Genomic DNA, 19,793 nt, shown 5'->3' with positions numbered 1-19,793 from the left:
GCAGGAGCCAGCTGCAGGTAAGGGAGCTGCTAGTGCTGGAAAGAGGGGGATGAAGCAGAAGACCACTCCTTTTCCGGGAAATTCCCTTGTTCAGGATGGATCAGGTCATGAGAGTGCCAGACAAGAAAGGTACAACCTCATAAAATGTACTAACACCAGAGCCTACATTTCCCCAAATTCCCTTTTCAGTTTTTCATCCCTAGTCAGACTTGCATTTTTGTTGAAAGATTGCATACAAATAAGAACAGCAGCAGTGTGCTGTTAAGTCACTGACATCTGTAAGAAAAGACTTGACAGCAAGAATGCTTTATTTGCCTGTTAACCAAAATTGAAGTAGCTAAGTATCATGTAGGCTTTGTCTACGCTTAATGACTCTGCAGCTGTACCGTAGTAGCACTTCAGTGAAAATGCTGTCTATACTGACAATCAAAGTAGGTACTTCACGTCCCCCAGAGATGGTAGCTGTGTCAGTGAAAGATCATCTCCTATTAACATAGCACTGTCTACTCTAGGACTTAGGCCTGCATAAGCATGTTACTTGGGTTTTATTTTACACGCTCCAAATGAGATGATTGTACCAATGTAAGTTGCTAGCGTGGACCAATCCATACTCTGGGATGTCCAGAATACTGTTTTGAGTAGCTTTGTACTGAGGCATCTATGACTATGTAAGCATTTGCCATAAATAATTGCTTTGCTCTTCCTCTTCCTCACCATATTTATATACTTAAGCTTTTAGAGACATGCCTCAATTCCATGTAGAGGTCGATATAGGGTTAAAAATAAAAACCCTCTCTTGCCTATTTTATATTGCCTGAAATTTTGAAATAGAAAATATAGCTTTTATACTTGTGCTTTTACAAGAATACTACATTAATCTCATTGCAATCATTTACAAAAATATTAAAAAGTAGTAATGGTGAAATGTGCAATTGCTTTTTAAATTATTTTATTAACTTCCTGTTTAGAATCACATCATTTAGCATGTCCTTACTCTAAATTATCTTAAAGAATAAAGTAGAATCCGCAGGGGTTTTTTGATTTCATTTTGTTTTTCTCTTTAATAGATCTAAAAAATATCAGTTTGTCTTGTCTTGCATGAAAGAGCTACACCAACTAGGAAATGGAGGCTATATTTCATACTCAACAATTCAAAGGAACAACTTATTATATCAAAATATGCAATCTGGTGACATACTGTGCAGAATATTATGTAAAATAGGAAGACATTTCCTCCATCAGAGTTTATGATTTTCTGCCATGTCTTTGGAACTTATCTAATCTTATGAATAGAGACAGACAGTTATTTTGTATTATTTGTGCATTATGCAAAATTTATATTTCAGAAGATTGAATTGATTGAGCCAGGAAAGCAAGATTGTGATCCAGTCTGTTATTTCAGTTTTAGAGGAATAGTTATTTTTGCAGCAATCTTTTATATTCTGTACTGATTTCATAATGTCAATGCATAGTGAATTATTTTAGTAAGACCATAAATGCTATAAAAACATAAACACGTTATCTATAAACATGCTATCCCTGCAGTTTTAAAAAAACCATTTGACATTTTGTACTCTAAAACTTATTTGGGAAGAGGGGTGAAAGAAAAGAGAATGTCCCCCACCTACCCAGGGAATCCAGGCGAGACATCTTTCTGCATGGGAGAAAACTAAATTATATAGCTTCCTCCCATTGATGGCATAGCAAATGGGACTCACTAAATAGCTGAAAAGCATATATTCCATAGTTGCCTCACAAGCAAATCTGATTACTGAACAGCCAGTAGGGATTCATTTGCTGTGGTTGTTTTTAAAAAGTTTCTTGGAGATGATCTGAGAATCCCTTGGATTTCCTTAAAAATGTTCAGAATTAGCAATGGGAAACTAACTTTCCTTTATTAAGCTTTCTGAGCTTTCTGTTTAAAATTTAGCAGCATGATTTTTTTCTGGTATCAGAGGCTGAGCAGCAGAGCTTATTCTTGCTTTTAGAAGATATTGGCAGGCTTGGGAAATTTTGGTATTACATACATTTAACTGTGGAAGAACATATTTTGTTTTAGAAATAATATGTCAGGGTGGACTAGGTTCAGAGCCTCCCTGCTGGAGGCTTCACAGCCCCTTGTCATCCTGCCCCAGAATCAAGCCGCGAGATCTTTTCCAGGTAACCTATAGTGGCTGTGGAGAAGCAGCCAAGCAGAGGGATTGCTGGAGCAGCCAATAAGGGGCCAGAAGTCCCAGATAAAAGGAAAGCAGAGTGTAATCTTGGTTGCTGCATGGAACTATATGAAGGAAGACCAGGTGTCTGGTGGCCTAGGTGAGTTGCAGGACCATAGACCTCTCACTGCAGAGTGTGCTGTCTTGGCAGAACTCAGCCCAGGGAATGCTGCCAAAGACTTAAGAATATTGTTTCTGTTCTGACCTTTCGCCATTCTCACTTATCTGCCCCTATCACCACTCTCTCTGGTTATGTCTAGACTAGAGGGTTTTGTCAACAAAAGCCAGAGAATGTCCAGGTAGCCAAGCATGTTCTGTCAACAGTAAGTCAACAGAACTCAGCTGTACCCTGCTCCCCATGAGGAAGAACATTTCTGTTGACAGAGATCTGTTGACAAAAGGCTGGCCTGGATGACCCAGGGGGGCCTTCTATTGACAGAAATGGCCTTCAGGGCACTGTGCAGGTTGCCCGGGAGGGTACCCTGTCCACAGCAATCAGCACACTATGGTTCCTACCCACGGTCATTTTTGAAGCCTCAGGGAGCCTGGGAAACTCTGTGGCAGGAAGTTGAGCAATGGAGGAGCAGCATGGTGTGTGGCTCCCTCCCTCCAGCCAGCAGCATGGCTGAGCATCAGATACCACATGACCCCCCAGGGCCCTCAAGGAGCTACCCGGGGCTCAAAGGGGCAGGCCGTCTCCTGGACTGGGGCTGAGCTTCAGGTCCTCTTGGACACGTGGGCTTCATCAGCCTCGGCCACGTTCCCCACAATGCAGACTGGCATCTGCTTGTCCCCAACCACCAGCTCCTAAAAATATTTTTGAACACTTCTGCCTGTTCTATTTTGTTTATAATTCTACCATTTCTATCTAGCCTTGGACCATATCTGTGTCAGAATTCTTTTTACTCCCAATTTATTTTAAAATACTACTTTTCATCATCCTTAACTCTGGTGTCCATATTTTGTTTTTCTTGCATCCCTTGAGTTTCAGTTTTACTTAATTTTTGATTTGTATTCAGTACCATTCTGTGTCTTCATTGTACAGCTCTTGTAGAACCTGGAACTTGTTGGTCAATGTAAATCAATAGTATTCCTCCATCTTTGCATCTTTCAAGGAGCTGATGATGTATCTCTGTCTTCTGGTTGCTCTTTCTGGCATATTTTTCAGCTTCAATTTCACTTTGGAAACCAATATATAATGATCTATACTATATTGGCTCCTCTCTTCATTTGTACATCATGCAGTGATCTTCAGAATTTTTGTAATATACATAGGTGGTTGATCTGGTTCTCTGTAAAGTGATCTGGAGAGACCTATGTTGCTTTGTAAATTCCTTTGTGAGGGAACACACTGCTTCTGATGAGAAGGTGGTTGCTGTACGATGAAGCCACAGATTTAGACATTTGGTGGCAACAAGTGAAAGAAACAATAACAACATGCCAAGAAGTAGTTGGACCGCAATCCTCACCCCAGAAAAAAAGGAATGAATCTCAGCAGAAATGATGTATGGGATACAAGAAAGGAAGCACAGGAAAGAGGTAGTTAACATCAGCCAGACCAGAGCAGGAAAGGCAGCAGCATAGGAAGAATACACAAAAGTTAACAGAGAGGTGAAGAAGAATGTGAGGACGGATGATCAGAACTTCATAGAAAATCTGGCAGAAGAAACAGAAGCTGCAGCAGCAAGTGAAAACGTGAAGCAGCTATGCGACACTACAAAGAAGCTTTCAGGAAAATGCAGCAGGCTTGAATGACCAGTCAAAGACAAAGAGGAACAGGTGAGAGTAGGGACAGAGCATCAATTGAACTGATGGGCAGAACGTTTTGAAGAGCTTCTCAACACACCAACCCCAGAATATCCACCAGAAATCAAAGCAGCAGAAATCGATTTTTCCAATACACTATGGCAAACCAACTAGAGAGGAGGTCGGGAAGGCCATCTTGATAGCAAAAAATGGTCACACCATGGGCCCAGATGACATTCCTGCAGAAGCCCTTAAAGCGGACATTGATACTACGGTAGAGATGCTATTTCTACTGTTTGAGAAGATTTGGGAAGACGAGAACATGCCAGCAGACTGAAAGGAAGGCTAACTCATCAAGATTCTACAGAAGGACACCTTAAGCAGCTGCGAAAACTATAGAGGAATCATACTTCTGTCAGTGCCAGGAAAAATCTTCAACAGAATCATCCTGGTGGTCAAACAGTGGAATAAATTGCCAAGGGAGGTTGTGGAATCTCCATCGCTGGAGATATTTAAGAACAGGTTAGGTAGATGTCTATCAGGGATGGTTTAGACAGTAGGGAGTAGGGGGCTGGACTCGATGGCCTCTCGAGGTCCCTTCCAGTCCTACTATTCTATGAGTCTATGAATGAAAAATGCAGCGGACCCAGAGCTGAGACACCAGACAGCTGGCTTTCGACAGAATAGGTCATGCATTGACCCCATTGCAACATTACGAATCATAGTGGAGCAATCTATAGAATGGAATTTGCCACTTTATATCAACTTCATCAACTAAGAGAGAGCCTGTGACAGCGTACACAGGGAAACCCTCTGGCAGATGCTTCAGCAGTATGGCATACCAACTAAGTTAGCCAGCCTCATCAAGAACTCCTATGAAGGAACGACATACAAAATTTACCATGGGGGACAGTTCACAAGGAGCTTCGAAGTGAAAACTGAAGTCCAACAGGCTGTTTGTTGTCACCATTTTGCTTTCTCCTAGTGATAGACTGGGTCATGAAGATAACAGCAGGGAAAATAAATGGGATGCAGTGGACATTGTGAACCCAGCTGGATGACCTGGACTTTGCTAATGATTTGGCACTTCTGTCCTACAGCCACTGATAGATGCAAGAGAAGATGTCACACCTTACTGACATCTCAGCTACAGTTGGCTTGAACAGCCACAAGGGAAAAACTAAGACCTTGAAAATGAACTTTTGTAGCACAGAACCAGTTATACTTGGTGGCAGGGCGCTGGAAGTTGAGGTCTTTGCATATCTGGGCAGCATCATCAATAAAGAGGGGTCACCGATGCTCATGTGAAAATGAGGCTTGGGAAAGAGAGAACAGCTTTACATCTCATGAAGAACATCTGGAATTCTAAGCAGATCAAAACACAGACTTATAACTTAACTTATTCAACTCCAGTGTCAAATCAGTCTTACTGTATGGAGCAGAAATTTGGAGAACAACAAAGAACTGTCCCAGAAAAGAAATCCAGCCATTTATCAATAACTGCCTTTGTAGAACCTTCCAGGCCACTGGCCATACACCATGAATAGCCAAGACCTGTGGCAACTGACTCTCAAACTTCCTGCCAAACAAGAAATCAGAACAAGAAGATGGTGATAGATATGACATACCCTCAGAAAACCAACCACCAACATCACAAGACAAGCCTCAAGCTGGAAACCCCAAGGAAAAAAGAAAAGAGGGCACCCAAAACAGCTGGGCTGTGTCTACACTTGCATTCCTCTTTCAAAAGAGGCATGCAAATGAGGGAAATCGAAAATGCAAATAAGGTGCAAATTTACATATCTGACACCTCATTTGCTTATTATTTCAAAATAGTTTCTTTTGAAAGAAGAAAACGAGTGTAGACACTGTTCTTTGAAAGTAAACATCTTTGAAAGAATCCTTCTTCCCATAAAAAATGGAGGAAAGATTCTTTCAAAATGGGGTTTACTTTCAAAAGAGCAGGGTCTACACTGGTTTTCTTCTTTCAAAAGAAGCTATTTTGAAAAAAGAATATGCAAATGAGGTGCCAGATATGTAAATCTGCACCTCATTGGCATTTTCGATTTCCCTTATTTGCACACCTCTTTCAAAAGAGAAATGCAAGTTTAGACACAGCCCTGGTGTAGAGACCTGAAGGCAGACACTGAAAAGATGGGATGTACCTGCTACAGAACTGGAAACGATTGCCCAAGGTGGGACTCTGGCGAATGGTCATCAATGGCTATGCTCCAAGATGTAGGAGTGGAAGAGGCTTGCAACCATTCATATCATTAAGTTCTTCTTTCTTCCATTTAGTATATCTTATTATACTCTTATTTTTATGTTTGCCCTTACATTCCTCTCTAAACCAGGTTGTTTTTTAAACCAGCACAGCATTCTTCCTTTGTTCTTCTTCTTTCTTGCTTTTTTGAGTATTTAGAGAAGAATTCTTTTCATTCACATTTTTCTGGATAAATTCTTCCTCTGCATTGATTTGACTCATAATTTTTTTCAACTTTGTGAAATTTGGCTATTTGTAGCTCCAAGCATATATAGAACCAGTAGGGATTTTATTCTGCTTGCTCATTGTAATTATGATCACATCAGGATGACTCGTACCTCAGCTACCACTTACTTTTACTTTTGCGATCATTTCCTCTTTATTGGTTATGACCAAATCTAATATAGAATTCACTGATGTTGGCTGCAAGACTTTTTGAGGTAGGAAATTCTAATCTATAATGTTTTTTGAAATTCCAAGGATATTTTAATTATGGCAACCTGAGGCTTACAGCACATCATTCAAAATGAAGTGCTCCATGATTATGCAGTTTTTTCCCCTACATATAGCATATTGGTGCATAAGAAACCAGTCATCCTGTTCCCTAATATGACACTGACATGAAAGCATAGAAATAAAGGACAGAACACTACACAAAACTGCCTCAATGACTGGAGTGAGCATTAACTAGGCAAAGACCAAAACAATGATGATCAACCAGTCCAACACCACCATCACACTGGAAAGGGATGACCTGGAAGATGTGGAGCAGCTTGCCCAACTGGGGAGTATTATGGGCGTAGATGGAGGAACAGATAAGGATGTCAATGCCAGAATAGGGAAACAAAAGCTGCACTTAAGACATGCTATCCCATATGGAGTTTACAAACAATATCTTTGAAGAGGAAATTGTGAATCTTCAGCACAAATATGAAGAGTGTGCTCTTGTATGGATGCGAGACCTAGTGTACTAAAATGTTTTCAAATCACAAGCTACAGACATTCATAAACTGATGGCTGAGGAACATTCGTCACATCAAATGGCAAGAATAGTAACAGAGAGGAAGCCGTGCTAGTCTATATACTATCAAAACAAAAAGCAGTCAAGTAGCACTTCAAAGACTAGCAAAATAGTTTATTAGGTGAGCTTTCGTGGGACAGACCCACTTCTTCAGACCATAGCCAGACCAGACCAGACTCAATATTTAAGGCACAGAGAACCAAAAACAGTAAGCAAGGAGGACAAGTCAGAAAAAGATGATCAAGGTGAGCAAATCAGAGAGTGGAGGGGTGGGGGGGGAGGTCAAGAATTAGATTGAGCCAAGTATGCAGACGAGCCCCTATAGTGACTCAGAAAGTTCCCATCACGATTTAAACCATGTGTTAATGTGCCGAATTTGAGTATAAAAGCCAGCTCGGCTGTTTCGCTTTCCAGAACAGCCGAGCTGGCTTTTATATTCAAATTTGGCACATTAACACATGGTTTAAATCGTGATGGGAACTTTGAGTCACTATAGGGGCTCGTCTGCATACTTGACTCAGTCTAATTCTTGACCTTCCCCCCCCCCAACCCCTCCACTCTCTGATTTGCTCACCTTGATTATCTTTTTCTGATTTGTCCTCCTTGTTTACTGTTTTTGGTTCTCTGTGCCTTAAATATTGAGTCTGTTCTGGTCTGGCTATGGTCTGAAGAAGTGGGTCTGTCCCACGAAAGCTCACCTAATAAACTATTTTGCTAGTCTTTAAAGTGCTATTTGACTTCTTTTTGTTTCAAATGGCAACAGTTTGTCACAAATGAGGAGCTTTGGAATAGAGCAGGACAAGAACCACTCGATGCTCAAATCAAGAGAAGAAGGTGGGGATGGCTATGCCACATTCTCAGAAAACCATCATCCCACATAATCCACCAAGCTCTCACATGGAATCCACAAGGAAAACGCAAAAGAAGACGACCTCAGACAACGTGGAGAAGATCTACTGAAATTGGACGACAACAACTGAGGTATTCCTGGAACCAGACAAAAGTTTTGTCCCAAGACAGAGTGAAGTGTAGGAGACTTGTAGAGGGCCTATACTCCACTCAGAGTACAAGGGTTAAGTAGGAGTGGTAGTATGTTGTATCTGTCAGGATCATTGATCTATTGATTCAAGGTCATAAACTGCTTCATTGTCAGTGACTAGGAAACAGGTAATGCTGCTCTTCCTCTCCCTTTTTTCCTCTTGATCCTCCCTAGGTAGGTTGTAATAATTTATTTTAGTATATATTAGCTTTCAGTAATAACACCTAGATCAAATTTATGTTCATAAATCCTCTTGTTTGTTACCCATGCTTACTGTATTGAGATATACGCAAACAAGAGATTTCTCCTTTTCATGTATTGTAGCTTCTTGATTAATTTTGTTCAACATTGATAAGGGCTCACATCTTCCATCTTTTACCCTGTCTTTAATTATAAATTTAATTCCCCTCTCACAACTTTAAGGAGCTGGTTCTGAAGAATATTTGTCTTCCTGCTGCTTAGGTAGAGGCCATCCAAACTATAAAGCCTCTTCTCCTCATGGAAGGTACATTGATATTCCATAAAGACCAAAGCTGTCTACCTTACACAAGTTACTTAGCCAGTGATTGTCTTCAGAATTTTCTTCATTCTGTCATTTTATTCATGGTAGAGGAAGGATGTCAGAGAAAATTGCTTGTACATTATTCTTTTTAAGTATGCTTTTGAGTTGCCTGAAGTCATTTATTATTTGTGAGCTATCCCACAAAGAAGTGTCATTAATGATACTATGAGTCATTGCTAATGGATCCTCGCCCATAGACTTCAAAAGCCTGTGCAATCTTAGAGTGACATCTTGTGTCTTGGCTGCACAAAGGTAGCATGCTCTCTTATTATGTCTGTTCCTTGTAGAATTTTCTTTCTATTGCTCTGAGTATTGACTCTCCAACAAGGATCATCTTTCTTCTTTGAACACTTTGAGAGCTCTTTGGAGGCAAACTTTTGTTTGCTTTTGTGTTTTGCTTTGTTTATTTTTGTTTCTTTGGTTGTTTACAGTCTGGGCCAAGGTGCCATCCACATGTGTCTCATGAATCCCTCCATTCCATTGGACCTGCTGTATGTGACTTATCTTCTGTAGTTTACAAGTTTAGGATTTGGTATTGATTTTAAACTTCAAGCTATGTGGAATTATTTCTGCTTCTCTTCTTTTTTGGTGGTCATGGTCTACTTGTCATCATCTATCTCCAGCCAAGTAGACTGCACTTGCCTTCAGTGATTAGAGACTACTAGGCCTCCTCTCTGATTTCCTCTTTATTCTATTCCTTTGTGGTCTTTTCCATTCTACCTTGAATGCAGAGTACTGTGTGTAGCCGAAATCTAGTTGTTTAGAAACTCCTCAGATTATCTGATTATCAGTAACATCTAAATTTGCCTCTTCAGTCCAAAAATATTTTCTTTTAGTCAGCCACCAATTTGCACTTCTTGTGTAACAGATCTCTTCAACCTTCAGGCAGGAAAAATAATATGGCGTATCCATTACCCTGATGTTCCATTTCAGGTTATCATGATACCACATGTTATTCTGAATCTGGAATGGAACCCTCTCATGCTTCCACAAACTCTCTCCAAAATGCTTTTCCTAGTTGTCTTGGTTTGTGGATCTTGAGATCACCCACTAAGTGACCTTTACATCAAGTCTTCCCTGGTTCCCTCAGCTCACCGCCTCTGAGTGGTGGACAACTCAAAGACTTCTGACAGCTGATCTAATTCATGGTTGGCCTGGGTCAGCTGACTTTGGGCTGAGGCTGGAGGGCTGTAAAATTTCAGTGTAGATATTCAAGCTTAAGTTGGAGCCTGAGCTCTGGGACCCTCTGAGGTTAGGCTCCTAGAGCCTGGGCTCCAGTCGAAGCCTAGATATTTATACCATAATTTTACAGCCCTAAGCCTTAGTCAACTGGCATAGCAACCACAGATGCTTAATTACAGTGTAAACATTACCTCAGGGGTCCATGGCTGGACATCTATCACATTGTTCAAAAGTTTTCATCTCTGTCAAATATGATTACTACCATGTAAATAAAATCTTTACCCTTTTTGAGCAATGTACAGTAAAAGTCCTCCTTTCAAAAGCAATAACTTGGTTTCATCTTTCTCCATTTGAATGGTTTTGGTGGGTATATTCTCTTAGCCTAATATTTCTTACCATAGAGTAGTAGAATCACTGACAAAAATGTGTGTTTCTCATGCAAATAATTTGCCTTTAAATTTTTTTACCATTTAGTTTGACAAAGGGTATGCCTACAGCATCCGTCATAACTATGGAAAAGAAGGCAAAAGGACTGATTACACACCATACAGCTGCATGAAAATTATCCTGTCCAATCCACCAGCTCAAGGGGATTATCATGGTGAGTATTTATAACTGACATGGTCATGGTGTATGAAACCCAGTAGCTCTGGAAGAGAACTGATTGTATGTCTGTATTGCCAGCAAGAGATAGTAGCTTGTAGCTTATGCCTATCATTACTGACAAGCTAGTGCACTACTGCTCTTCTGGTGATTTGTCTTATTACTGAACTAGGTCAGTCAAGAGAAATTCATGCACCTGTAGTTCAATATGTGATTTATTAGTTTTTTTTCTTCCTGGCTTTCTTTTTCACACCCTCCCATTTGCTTTGCAAGTGTCTTTGAAAACATGCACTGAAGTTTCTTACCATTCTACTTTCAAAATGGCTAACATATTCCAGTACTATTCCATCCATTTAGTTTTCAGTGGGCTAATCACTCAGCAATACCGTTCAGCTTTGAATCTCGTGATAATAGTCCGTTTAATAAGCTAAGATTAATTAAAAATATCTCGACTTTACATATTTTTATAACTCTCTCGAGTCCTGGGTAGAGAATGATGCATAAAACTCTCACCTGTAGTCTTTGTGCTTTCTTGTACATTGGAATCAGTATGGAATAGAACTTAATTTTTCAGTGGATTTTGAACAAAAATTATATTTTCATTTCCCTGATAACTAATAAAGATTGATTCCTCTTCATTAAGTTTGATAAATGTTACACTTCTCCCTGCACGTTTTCCGGAGGATCTTCTGTTCCTAGAGTGATCCGTTTATCCACTCCTTGATCCTAACTTAATTTGAAAAGTTATGGCACATAAATGTTGTCTTGGACTATTCATCCAGCTGGGCTGCTTTTGGCAGACTGTGTGTAGTAGAATGCATTACAGGAGGATACTTTTAAAAATTCTTAAGGAATTAAAGTCATTCAGTCGATATGACTTGTGCTCTTTGATTCCTTAGGGATACATTGCAGATGTAAGTAAGCCTCCCAGCCAGGTTAGACAGATTGTGCTTGTTGAGCTTGTGCTAGCAATCTAAAATAGCACTGTGAATATGCTACTGCACTGACAGAGGCTTGGAATAGCTACCAAAGCTCAAGCCTACCCTGGCTCTGAGTTTATGGGCTAGCCTCATTCTCCACCAGTACTGCTGTGTCTGCACAACTGTTTTTAGTGCACTAACACGACCCCCCCAGCATAAATCTGTTTACACAGGCTGTGAGGCTCCTTCTCAGCTGCAATGTGAACACACCATTATGTACATATATATATACACACACACACAAAACCTGTGTTTAATTGTAGAAAGTCAGTTTACTTTGTGTGCAGCAAGAATTACTTTTCTTTGTTTTTCAATGGTGGGATTCTTCAAGATATTTTCACTGTGGAATAAATATTCTTGTGGCCATTAAGGACCAAGTCCCCTTTTACTTTAGTTTTCTTATCTGTCATATGTGTCCATCACAGCCTAATGCTGCTTTTTGTATTTGAGATTTCTTTAAATGTAACAGATTAATATAGGTTGAACTTCTCTCATCCACCACCCTTGGAACCTGACTGGTGCTGGATAAGAGAATTTGCTGGACCATGGGAGGACAATAGTTTCTAGCATATTACCAATGCTTGCACTGCTTACTAGACTATTAGAAGGCATTTGCAGGTAAATTACAGCTAAATAACTGCACAGAACACTGAGAGCCAGGACTGGTGTTTATGGGACCAGGGGAAATGTGGCCACACCCATAAATGGTTGTCCAGCTAAATAAAATTATGTCAAATTGAGTGTTGCCAGATGAGAGAGATCTGGATTAGAGAGGTTCAACATGTAGCTGTTCTGTGACTTTGTGCCTGTTAATTTGAACTAATTAAAACTGTGAATTTTATCCTGCTTGTGTTGTACTTTATGTAACTCTTGAGCCTGTAATGCCCTGATAACCATTCAATAATCTTTTAGAAAAAGAGTAAAGCAGTTGTACACATGGGCAATTAACTTCTTTATTAATAAACTGATAGATAATTAAGAACAGCTTAATTAGTCTCAAGTGTATTATTGTGCTAACTCCCAGGTAAATAGCCTTGTTTATGTGCTTGTTTATTTTTTTTCCCCTGTCAGGGTGCCCATTCCGTCACAGTGACCCTGAGCTGCTGAAGCAGAAGCTCCAGTCATACAAGATTCCTCCCAGTGGGATAACTGAGGTATGGCATATTCTGTTTGGAATCCTCAGTAATGAGGAGTTAGAAACTGCCTTCAGTTTCATTTCATAGCCATGTAGTACTGGTATGTACAACCTGTCAAACTTTAAGTGAAATCTCTCTTCTTGTAAGAGAATTGTCAGAGTCGTAGCTTTTCTGCATTTACTTTTGTTGATAGTGTTTTTTTAACAGCTAAATTTTTTTTTTAAACTGATCAGCTCCTAAATGTATAACATTAGTTGTTTTAATATTGTAGCAGGGATGAGGAGGGATTTAGTGCTATTATCTTTTAAATATATTTTACTGCATTTTATTACTAAATATTCATAATGAAGGTGGCAGTTAATGGCAGCATTATTCTTTTTTGGGTACTGTTTTTTAATCTTGTCTGAAACGTGGGCTTTCAATAGGAGGAAGACCAAACTTCTGTTGTTAGTATTTAGTAAATCCACTAGGTTAGAAAACAAAATAGGACATTGTAGACACTTACTATCAGGAAAACTTTTAAAAGGTATTAAATCCACATGTTGAAACTTGGGAGATGGCGAAGGGAAAGCACTCACATAAATTATTTTATTTTATTTCAAAGTTTAAAATTAGAAAATTCCTGTGTTCATTTAGCAATCTAGCTATGGGTTACGCACCAAATATATTAACATATTGCCACATGTTTTTCATACAGACATGTAATTATTCATCTATTACATATTTAATGAGTTCTTCGCTAGCAGTCTTAATATGAAGATTTACGTGTATGGGCCTATAGAATAAAAGTGAAAAGTAAAGGAAGGGTTGTTAGCGGAGGAAACCCCTGTGTAGATATTTTCAAAGATATTCCGATGGAGCAGGTGCTTTAGGGATTATTGCTCATTTTAAAATCTTATTGTTACTTCCATTACTTTGAGTATAAGCAGCATTGTTGTTTCGCAATAAATGTTCATTAGTTTGGTGACAGCACATTCTGAGGGTGCTACAGCATCCCTGCAATTAAACATGTCTCCTAAAGTAGTGCCAGTATTTGTGATGCTGAAAGCCATGAGAACAGATACTCTCACCAGTGAATGAAGAATATGATGGGGTGGCTTCTGAGGTAAAACTAACAGAATGATTTCAGACTGCAGCTGAACATTTTGAGAGAACAGGGTTTAAAGCAGGTAGAGAGGTGTGTGTGTGTGTGTGTGTGTGTGTGTGTGTGTGTGTAGGGTTTAAAGCAGGTAGAGAGGTGTGTGTGCGTGTGTGTGTAGAAATACAGCTTTCAGAAATTGATGGTGTTCAGAGTACAGTACAAAATTAAATATAAAACAGCGACAGAAAGGCACAAGCCCCATATCAGCAAGTAATCAAAGGTCGCAGTAAAGTCCAGGTTGAGTTATGCTGAGGTGTTTGGAAACCTGACCGGAAACTGAGAAAACAACATGTGTTCAAGTATGTTCCAGAAGCTGCACCGAAATCACATCTTTAGTTACCTTTGAACTAAAGTGAAGGTTAGAAACAGGGTCATATTTGGTTCAATCTGTAGTTGAAAGATTGTTTTTAAAAAGTTTTAGCTGCAGCAATTAAAAACAAACAAACCAACCCAGAAAGTGACCTTGAGTAAGTGAAAGTAACTATTGGTAGTTATTATTGAGCCCAAGGTATGGGCTTTTTATGTAAATGAGGCTTCTTTCTAGTCAGGTGTCATTTCTTGGTGCCGTGTATTTGCCACACAGCAGCTTTTGTTTTAATGTTTTAACTTTCACATTTCTTTATACAGAAACTCTCCTCCACCTGCTTGACTACAATCTGGTCTATGAAGTACTTTGTTAATGTCAGGCAAGAAGAAACACTTGACGGGGAGGGAAGAGGAGCCGTTATGATGCCAGGGTTATTTTGTGGATGCTGGAATAGTACGCTGGCCCTTGGGAACATTTACCATGGAGTTGTGACCCTCTTCTTCAAGATGCATTTCCCAGCTAATGCAACCAGAGACTCTCTCTGACTAGATGTCATAGTGGTTGAGTGGATTGAAGGAATTTTGAGAGGATAGGGAGATTGCTTTCTCTATTGAGCTCAGGATGAGAAGAAAGATTGAGGCAGTCTGTGTGAGGATAGATAGGCTCTTCTTCAGAAGAAGCTCTATTTTCTTGGAGTCACTAGAGGCTGTCTCTGGTTTGGCACAAACTAGCTGGCTTTATATGATACCTGTATCTCCCAATGTGACTCCTCTTCTTCACTTTGCAGGGGTGTCTATGTTCAGTTTATTCAAGAATAGGTAAAGGGCTAGTGCAGACGTTGTTTCATTCTTGTTTGTCCTATGTTATAGCACTAAAACAACTGGGAAGAACTGGTAGTGGTTATGACATTACCCAGGGTACAATCTGGACCGTTGAGCAGGTCTCCGAATTCTCTAGCCTGGGGTGCCTTTTATTCAAAATAATTAAAAAAGGAAAATTCAGCCATGGTGAACTCAAGCCTATGTGTGAAACATGGTGGATGGAGTGCCATGACTGTGAGATTGTATTTGTGGAACTATTTCCAGCTGTTGTGGGTGTCATGGAGGTAAATACAAACAATACCACTAAAGAAGGCTCATCTAAAAGCATAAATGGTATGCTGTGCCATGATAAAATTTCATAGCTATCATGAAAAGCACTAGAAGTGTTGTCCAGCCCTTGTCCAAGGTACCACAGAAAATAAATCTAGACATTTTTTCTGGTAATCAGTTGGTGACTGAAATTTTCCATTGTGACATTCATTACCCAGGGTACAATCTGGAGTGTGGAACAGCTGTCTGTCTTTAAATCTGTAATCTGAGGTACTTTTTCACTGATTTGTTATTTTAACATCCATTCCTGGCCTGCTCATACAGCCTGCAGCGTGCAAATTGCTCCCAATTACTTGTGTGAGTGCTCTGACCAGTCACTCATGAATTACAAACAGGATGATACCTGCAAATTCCTAGTCCAAGTGTTAACCTCGACATGTGTTTTGTCCTGTCCAGCACACTACTGAACAATGCAAGCTCATTGAATGTTCATCATATCCTCAAAGGAAAATGATAGATGCACTCGCCTTGTTATCCCCAATAGTTTCGCACACCTTTTAATTCATGCATACTGGTTAAAACAGTAATACAAATGCATTGGTTACAAAAAATAGATTTTAAGTGATACACATGATGATGCAGGATTGGTTACACTATAAAATAATATACAAACTAATATGTAACTTAACAAGCTAAGTGAACTTGAAAGCAAAGATTTCGTCTTACCATGTGCTGTTGTAAGTTTCACAGGTGGGTCTCCTTTCAGCCTGGGACCACCTCCTTTAGTTCAGTTCAGTTTTTTAGAGACATTGATGTCATGAATATAGAAATGGAAGTAGAAAAAGCAAAGTCAAGCAAATTCTTCCCTCTTTATAATTCACATAGAAACAGCTCTTGTTGACTCGTGCTATGGGTACACTACAGCTCTCTGTCGACAGAAGTCACTGTTGGAAGAGATATCCAAACAAAACTTCTGTCAACAGAGTGCGACCATGCACAAAAGTCAATTGGAAGAGCGCTCATCTCTGTGGAAAGAGCAGTCGGACTGCCTGGCTGCTCTCGGCAAAACAGGTGCCTGAAAGCACAGCAGACAGGGCTGCTCATTGTTCTGTTGAGAGAAGGTCCCCCAGAGCATCCACACAGCTGTTTTGTTGATGGAATCCATTGACAGCAGTGTTATGCCTCATGGCTGAAAGGCAGAATGCTGCTGGTGAAAGTGCTGAGTTTTGTCAACACTGTCCATAAAACACATTTTGTGTGTAGAGGTTCCATCAGTTTTGTCAGCAAAACTGGAGTAACTGTAGCCCTGGTGTGTCACAATCCATTGTGACTGTGAGGTTTGAATCGCCTGTGTGATGAAATCCTAGCGTCTTATTTACACCTTCTTGTTTGCTAGAAAGCAGCTGATTAAATTGGTGATACCTCTTTAACCCCTGTCTGGGGTGCTGGTGAGACTCTTGTCTCTGAAGAGCTGTCTGGGCCTGCATTTCTAACTCAGGAATGTGTTACACTAATGTTGTTATCGAGTAGAAACTTACAACTTTACATACAGTATTGACAAACACATTTTACCAGCAGATTGTGAGTTTTCAAAGATACTCTCATGGCATACTTTGTACGGTATTTATCATAGTGTTGTAAAGGTGGTGACCGTGATAAAGTAGATTGTCTCAGTAGTTTTCAAGCTCTATTGGCAACGGTTAGCCTATTAGGTGCTGTGCTTGTGTCAATTGCCGTTCCCTCCAAATCTGTCACTGAAAGTTGTTTAGTTTATCTCCCTGAACTGGTGAAGAAGAAAGCAGCAGTTTGGTGAAAGATGATAAAAATCATCATATGAGTTCGAATAACCAAATGCTACTCTTGATCATTGCTCCTCTCTTCTGTTCAGAGCCATCTTACAATACTATATGCAGTGCAGCCCTTTGATCGGCTTTCAATTTGGAAGTGAAGAATCAAACCAAACACATTTTACTGGAAGGATGACTAGCTGGTCGAGCAGAATTCTCTGACACATGGTCTTTTTATGGAGGTTAAGATTGAAGCCCTTTTGAAAGGTTTTCTGTGTATCTAGGAAACTGACATTTATACACAAGTTTTCCTGTTTGCCTAGTTTTGTTATTCGGAAACTGAGTAACAAACTAGTATACAATTATATTTATAAATTCAAAAAAAAGATGGAGGACTCCCATAACCACTTTTTTATATGCTTCCAGTGCAGCAGTAGTAATAACAGAACTGAAACTTGAAGGGACTGTGAGCTTTTAATTTTTCATATGTGCATGCCTCAGATGTCTCATGAAAGGAATTGGTCTTGTGGGGAGATCAGGAAACCTGTCTTTTATTGTCAGAGGACATCATGCAGATCACTATTAAGAGCTGATACTCTCTCTTTTCTGAGCAAATGTAAGCAAACCTTAATTTTTCTTGTATGATAAACTCGTGGCAAAGTATTAGCTTTTCTGTGTTCAGTACTGTTTCTGAAATGAACAGCTTAGATTTAGGTGTTTCTTTACCAACTACTTAATTAGATATTAAAAAACATAATTGCCTACCAGGGGAAAATTCAGCTAGTACATTTATTTACAGGTCTAACACAATTATGAGCTAAATATATACAGCATAAAAAGTTAAAATAACCACTGCCCATGTATTTTAGAGGAATTATGAAAATATATTTCACAAATACCATGTGATTAATAGCTAAATGTTTTGAAACGTAAAAACTACTAACCTATCAGCCATTACATGAATATTTATTTCTTTATCTAAATTTCTGTGCTGGGAGGCTCCTAAGGAACTAGCCTTGGTTCCTTAGGAGCTAGTAGATTGCTCCATCTGTATCCTATCATAATCAACTCATAAAATGGGTAACTTCCAGATCTTAGGTTATAAACAGTGCATAGTGGTTTTCATCTGAAGAATGGCAGTGTAATCTGGTCTGAATGAATCATTGGACTGAGATTCAGAAAGCCGCCTTCAGTTCCGGGTTCTGCCACTGGCTGACTAGCTGTGTGACCTTTGTTAGGTCACTTTTCTTCTGTGTCCCAGTTTCCCCATCTGTAAAATGAAGATAATGATACTGAGTTTCTTTGTTAAAATTCTTTGAGTAATGCAAATATTTACAAGTTGAAAACCCTCATTTAAAAATATCCATTTTGTACTTTTGATCCTTGGTTGTCATGATGACCACATTTGGTTATCCAATTATTCCAAGTAACTTTTTAGAGCACAGACTGGGTTTTTGTGTTTTTAACATACAGAGATCCTCTCAACCTAATTAAATAAGCCTACTCCAGATTTTAAGCAGCGTGTGTTATGTTCAGTGTTACTTTTAATGACTAATAGTAAATACACCATAGATGATTTTGATTCCTATAAGTTTCAGATCAGAGGTACATGCAGAATTTTTTGGATGCTGCTTTAATTTGAAAATAGGGTGTGAACACCAATATTATGGTTGGTGCTAACCACCTCTAAAATGCCATTCTTCTGTACAATATGTTTTTACTTTCATTTTATAGAAATGCTGTAGTCAGGGGAAATAAGACAAACTGGTTTCTTCTTTCTCACATTTATTTATGTATTTTTAATCTATTTTGTGAAAGACTAATTCAAAAAGTAGACAGGTTGGATACAGTCTCTAATTTCAGGCCCTTTTGGTGAGCTCACTTAGTCCTTGGTCTTTTTACTTAGGATTTAAAAGAAAGTGACAGGAAGCTTAGAAATTTAATCAGTTGGGTTGTAACGGAGAAACAATGCAGTTATGCACTTTCTTGGCTTCGTTGTGATTTGATCTACTCTGCAAATGTAATTTATTTGTACGTCCGTCAATAACTATAACACAGCATATAATAATGAGGGAGGCATGAATTTAAGCCTGAATATACTACAGTGGCATAGTAGCTTAGCCATTAAAAAATAAAAATTAACACTTTTTCAATAATAATTTTTCCCTCTTCTGAGGTTATCTCTTAATTCCAGCAACTTTCTGTTTGATAAGCAGAGAGCGCATTCAGCCTATTTAAGGGAGGGAGATGGCTATGCAGGTTTAAAAATTTCAACTGATATTGAATTCTGCTGATAAGAATGCAGCAAAGAAAAGATTGCATGAGGTAGAACTAGGAAGCAAATTGTGTTTACTAGAGATAGAATGTTGCTCTTAATATGTGTTCAGAACAGATATTTCACGTGCATATTCTGCTGAGCTTTACTAGACATAACTTCAAATACGATTGAAGGTAAAAGTTTTCCCCTTACAAATATTTTTCTAGAGGGTCACATTAAATTTTCCTGGAGCACATTAGTATTTTATGTTGTACCCACATGAAGAGGGAATGTGGAAATATATAAAAAGTGTGCTTGATTGCTTTATACTTCAGCCACTTAAATATTAGATATAAAGCTGCAATTATGTAAGAGATGCTATAATATATTCTGATGATAACTGTCAGAAATATAATATGAGGATATATTTTCATCTTATTTCTGCTCTTAAAGGTATTGAAATCA

General features: G+C 39.1%; 1 protein-coding gene across 3 annotated transcripts in view; it reads left to right on the top strand.

Annotated features, from left to right (window-relative positions):
* Positions 1 to 19,793, top strand: part of PRIM2 (DNA primase subunit 2) — a 223,184-nt gene that overhangs the window by 194,519 nt on the left and 8,872 nt on the right. For all 3 annotated transcript variants that reach the window (XR_012645098.1, XM_074991105.1, XM_074991104.1), the window contains exons 11-12: positions 10,501 to 10,627; positions 12,681 to 12,763. Coding sequence is in view for 2 of the 3 variants with exons in the window: in XM_074991105.1 (XP_074847206.1) it covers positions 10,501 to 10,627; positions 12,681 to 12,763 (210 nt within the window). In the remaining variant the exon portion in view is untranslated. The remainder of the gene's footprint in view (positions 1 to 10,500; positions 10,628 to 12,680; positions 12,764 to 19,793) is intronic.

Source organism: Carettochelys insculpta, chromosome 3, assembly GCF_033958435.1.
Source record: "Carettochelys insculpta isolate YL-2023 chromosome 3, ASM3395843v1, whole genome shotgun sequence".
NCBI classification, from domain to species: domain Eukaryota; kingdom Metazoa; phylum Chordata; order Testudines; family Carettochelyidae; genus Carettochelys; species Carettochelys insculpta.
This window is presented reverse-complemented; position numbering and strand designations above follow the sequence as displayed.